This window comes from Mesitornis unicolor, unplaced genomic scaffold, assembly GCF_000695765.1.
Source record: "Mesitornis unicolor isolate BGI_N332 unplaced genomic scaffold, ASM69576v1 scaffold9200, whole genome shotgun sequence".
Lineage (NCBI taxonomy): Eukaryota > Metazoa > Chordata > Aves > Mesitornithiformes > Mesitornithidae > Mesitornis > Mesitornis unicolor.
The window spans coordinates 13,607-18,123 of record NW_010157543.1 but is presented as its reverse complement, the minus strand read 5'-3'; the positions used below and the strand labels follow the sequence as shown (position 1 = coordinate 18,123).

The 4,517-nt window shown below is 38.1% G+C and overlaps 1 protein-coding gene across 1 annotated transcript in view; it reads right to left on the bottom strand.

Moving 5' to 3' along the window:
* The window catches only part of DPEP2 (dipeptidase 2), an 8,477-nt gene that overhangs the window by 1,424 nt on the left and 2,536 nt on the right, over positions 1-4,517 (bottom strand). The window contains exons 5-9 of the mRNA XM_010180443.1: positions 3,825-3,894; positions 3,151-3,327; positions 2,537-2,624; positions 1,831-1,906; positions 43-178 (exon numbers count right to left, since the gene is read on the bottom strand). Of these exons, the coding sequence (XP_010178745.1) occupies positions 43-178; positions 1,831-1,906; positions 2,537-2,624; positions 3,151-3,327; positions 3,825-3,894 (547 nt within the window). The remainder of the gene's footprint in view (positions 1-42; positions 179-1,830; positions 1,907-2,536; positions 2,625-3,150; positions 3,328-3,824; positions 3,895-4,517) is intronic.

The following is a 4,517-nucleotide window of genomic DNA, read 5'->3' as shown; positions in this document are numbered from 1 at the left end:
CTCTTAGTAAGAGCAACAATTCAGTTTGGTTTTTAATCTTACGTTTTCCACTTCCCTGAAGACACGGAGAAAGTTCTCCCTTAAGACCCCTTTCAGTTCATTTTCATTCCATCCTCTTCTAAGAAGTTCCTCAATCAAAGAGGGGTACTTAGAAACATCTTCCAGTCCCTCAGGGAAGCTGTTGGCAAGTCACACAAAACATTCAACACACGTCACTTAAAAAAAATGTAGAAAAATATTTTTAATTAGTCTCTTGCACATATTCACTTTTGGAAAGAGCTCACTTTGGACCAAAGTCTTCCTCTGAGAAGTTAAAAAAAAATTACAAATTCAACTACCAGAAGCAGGACTAAGACACCATGAAGTTTCTTCTTCTGCACAGAGGATGGCATCTGCAGAACTAAACTGCATATTCTGGAATGAAGATGCACTTGTGTATAGGCAGAACAACAGCATGGAGGATATCAGAACAAAAGAAAAATTTAAAAACCCTCATGTATGCATTAATCTGGTCTTTCTATCTGGCCTTTAGAGTAAGAGATAACAGCTGCATCACAGATGGAGTTGCTGCAATCCAATGGTGTAACTGAGAACAAAAGGGAACATGCAGACACATGATGAGCTAAGGAGTTGCAGGCAATTTTGCATACACTGTTGTTTACAAAGCCATTTTTCCAAAGACAATACAATTAGAATAATAATACTGTTTTTAATTCAGCAGTTTAGCCAATTAAAAAAGGCATTCAGAACCCTCCACTGAAGAAATCACAATAAACAAAATTGACCTGTGTCTTCTGTTGATTCTTACAGGAATAAAGAGGAACTAGAAGCATGAAGCTGCAAAACCAGCATCAAACAGCTGTATTAAATTGTATTTCCATGAGTCTTGGATTTTGTTTTGCGATAACTAACATTTTATGTTATTTTATTTTCTGTGGAGCTGTGGTGATAAGCCTACCTCAAGAAATCTGTGCTGTTATTTTCTACCAGGACTTAGGACCTTAACAACTCCACCACTAATTAAACTGATGGTCTTTGTGAAAATGTGTGCAACAGAACATGTCCTTTTGTTGCAAACTGTGTTTTTATTTTGGGGATTATCATTTCAGAGCTATGATTAGCTACCTCTCTCAGGAACTGACACACTGTTTTTGTGGTCCTACTTTACACAGACGAGTCTGAGTGCGACTTTCATACACGAGTGTGTCTGAGCCCAGGGAAAAAAAAGGAGGAGGAGATGAAGATTCAACAAAGATAAAAAGCAAAAAAAAAAAGTGTTTAGGGTTACGTCAGCAAATGCCACACGATGTGCATTTGTTTCCTGTGCTGTAACAACAGTAGCCCAAAAACGAGCAAGAGAGGTTATGTTGCAGGATGTTCACTATGCTCTGCTTGCCTCAAACACTTCCCAAGCCCCCAAAGCAGAAGTGGTTTCACTGCCCCAGAACACTTCGGTCTAATAATGGAGGAAAAAGCTTTGCAGCACCTCCCTAGGCGAGCCCATTTACCATCTAGAGGCTGATGAAGCTTTTCTGTCGTTCATTCTTGTCTTCTGGTGGAAAGCATCTTCTAGCACTGTTTTATGTGCAAACCACTGCCTATGACACACAACTGCAGAGATCACAGGGCATTAGCACCCAACTCCATGTCTGTAGCACTGCTTCATGCAGTTGTAACAAGGAATCATTGTTCCCCTCTTTCATAAAACTTGTTTTAGTACCCATCACAAGACAACTTGCTACAATTCCTTTGCCTTCTTTTTTCCTTAAAAGGAATCAAAACATTTATAATTTAAGGAGCAGATGTCAATGTATGTACAATTTTACTAACCGCTCCACTCCATCATAGTCACCACCAATTCCTATCGATTCTGAACCTGCAATTTTCTTCACATGGTCAAAGTGATCTGAAAGAAAATACCAAAGAAAACAATATCTAAGCATATGGCAAGAAGAAATAACAGAGTTCAGACATATTTGCACTAGGTGACTGTTCTCCATCATGGATTCTTAATCAAATACTTTTTTTTAAAGTCAAAAGACATATCCTGATAATACAGGTTAAAATTCAATAATGCAGTGGATGGATTCTGGATATTTACTAAGGCTTAACTAGATTTTTTCTGTTATTAGGGCAGCAATCTTCAAAATAACAGCTACACTGATGAGATGCAAATAAGGAAAAGGACATGATCATTGCAGCACCTTAATTCCCAGTATGTAGCCCACATATACCAACAGATTTTTCATTACCCATTACATACCTATGTTTTCCACTCCTAATTACAAAGGTTTAAGATATTTTACAGAAATTGGGATTAATGGTTCTTGGCTCCATTTGGGAGCATCATGTCCTCCAGCTACACATCTTGTACCTCTTGGTATCATTTAACAGTTAGCTCCAAGAGTACCTGGAGCCGGGGTAAGGTGTGGAAGGGAATAAACAAGCAGTATAATTCACACGATCTCAAAAATGACACAAACACCAGGAAATTCATATAAGCCACCCAAAAAAGCAAAATATATCAACTTCAAACCTGCAAGGGTAGAAATATTAACATATTTTTTGCCACAGGCCAGTACATCTGCATTGAAAGTCACCATGATAATTCCCTTGTTCTTTTTCTGAAAGATATGAAGAGACAGGTGATGAGTTCACACTTGTGTGTCCTGCAGACATCATGGGCATCTGATACAGATCCTCCTACATCTGTCCATCAGTGAGCATAGCAACACTCTACGAAGTCAAAGCTCAGATGGCAACGCAAGGCTTTGCCTCTCTGTCCTTTACCCTGGATTCGTTATATGCTCACATAGCCTGAATCAGCAGAAGTCTAATGACTACTTCAAACACACACGACTGGAATTTCAGAGTATTTGAAAGCACTTCATTTTTCCAGCCAAAGACAAAACACAACCCAAAGAAAATGTTTCAGAAGTGAAAGTGAAACTTGCTGCTCAGGGATCTGCTTATAAATCAATTCAAAGATGAGAGGGTGAAAAGTAAACACCATGACTTGAATGTGCAAGTTTGCCTCAGACCAGCCAACCATTGCCATTAAAAAAACAACACCAAAACAAACATCAAAACCAAACAAACAAAACCTTAAAGAAACAAAAATAACCCCAAATCAAAAACTGTATTGCTCACCAGCTGCTGGAGGATATCATCAGGAACATTTCTAGAGTGATTACATATAGAAAATGCTGAGGAATGGCTGAAAATTACTGGTGCTTTTGAGATACTCAGTGCAGCTTTTGCTGTGGAACATGAAGTGTGAGATAAATCTATCAGCATACCCAGGCGATTCATCTCTTTTACCACTTCCTAAAACACATTTACAGACAACAGCATCAGTATTAAATTTCCTTAAAGGAAACCATTTAGCTGATAAATGTAAACATATAAATCAATTCTGCAGCTGTCAGCTAGTTCTAAACATGCTGTGCCTCCATGGGTTTCTATTTACCTATTAATTTAATACTGTTTATTCACTCAAAATTAACTAGCACACCACCAGTGCTCAAAACTTACAAAGCTTAGTCAGTCTGAAATAAGTAATTGGAACTGTTATTCACAACCCACTACTTCTGTATATTAATTCATACATCTGATCTATATTAAAACAATTGTTCTAATTCAATATCGCACTTCTTTTACCCTAAGGAACATCACAGGGAACTTGGCTTGACTAAACCCTGATCACCTCCTATCAAGAATGTCCAGTTATTAATTATTAATGACAAGTTGCTTTTGAAAAGATAAGGCCAGAAGTTGTTAGATGCATGAGAGATTGCTTAGATTATCAATCAAGAAATCCTTACTTGGCCAAATGCAGTCAGACCAGTAACATTAGGATAAAAGTTGTGTATTCCTTTAGATGATGATTCAGACCTTAAAAAGGGAAGTGAGGGAGGAGAAACACGGTGTTATTCTGGAAACTACAATATCATCAACTGAAACTTCTTATGCCACACACAAAGATCATTACCATGTCACATAACCAAATGTAGGGATAACGAGCTACATAAAACGTATCTTGATCACACAGTGCTTTTTATGGTCATAACTGTTTTCTGCACATTATACCTTCAGGTTCAGGATGTTGTGTGTTTCTGATTAAACAAACCTTCATCAGAGAACAAAGATATGCTGAAACATCAGTTACCTGTAAGCCAGAAAGCCTGCTTTTCAGTCCTCTCTGCACACAAGTCCCCTGTTTTGCCCTATGTAACTTTCTTAATAAAGCAAAGGGAATAGCAATTTTACCATGCTTGTGGTGTTAACAGGGTTTAGAAGTTCCTAAATTGTCAGCATAACAAGTGCTACGTAACAGATCCTTCAGTCTCCCAACTTGACACATGACAAGTGATTTACCACAAAAAATCCATCATCCTTGAGAGGAGTTCAGAGTCCTTCATAGGTGAACTCCATGTCTGAATCCATATTTTCCCCATCTTGGGGCTGCCACCACTTTGAATTAGACAGTCACACAAACACACGCACATGAGTTACCA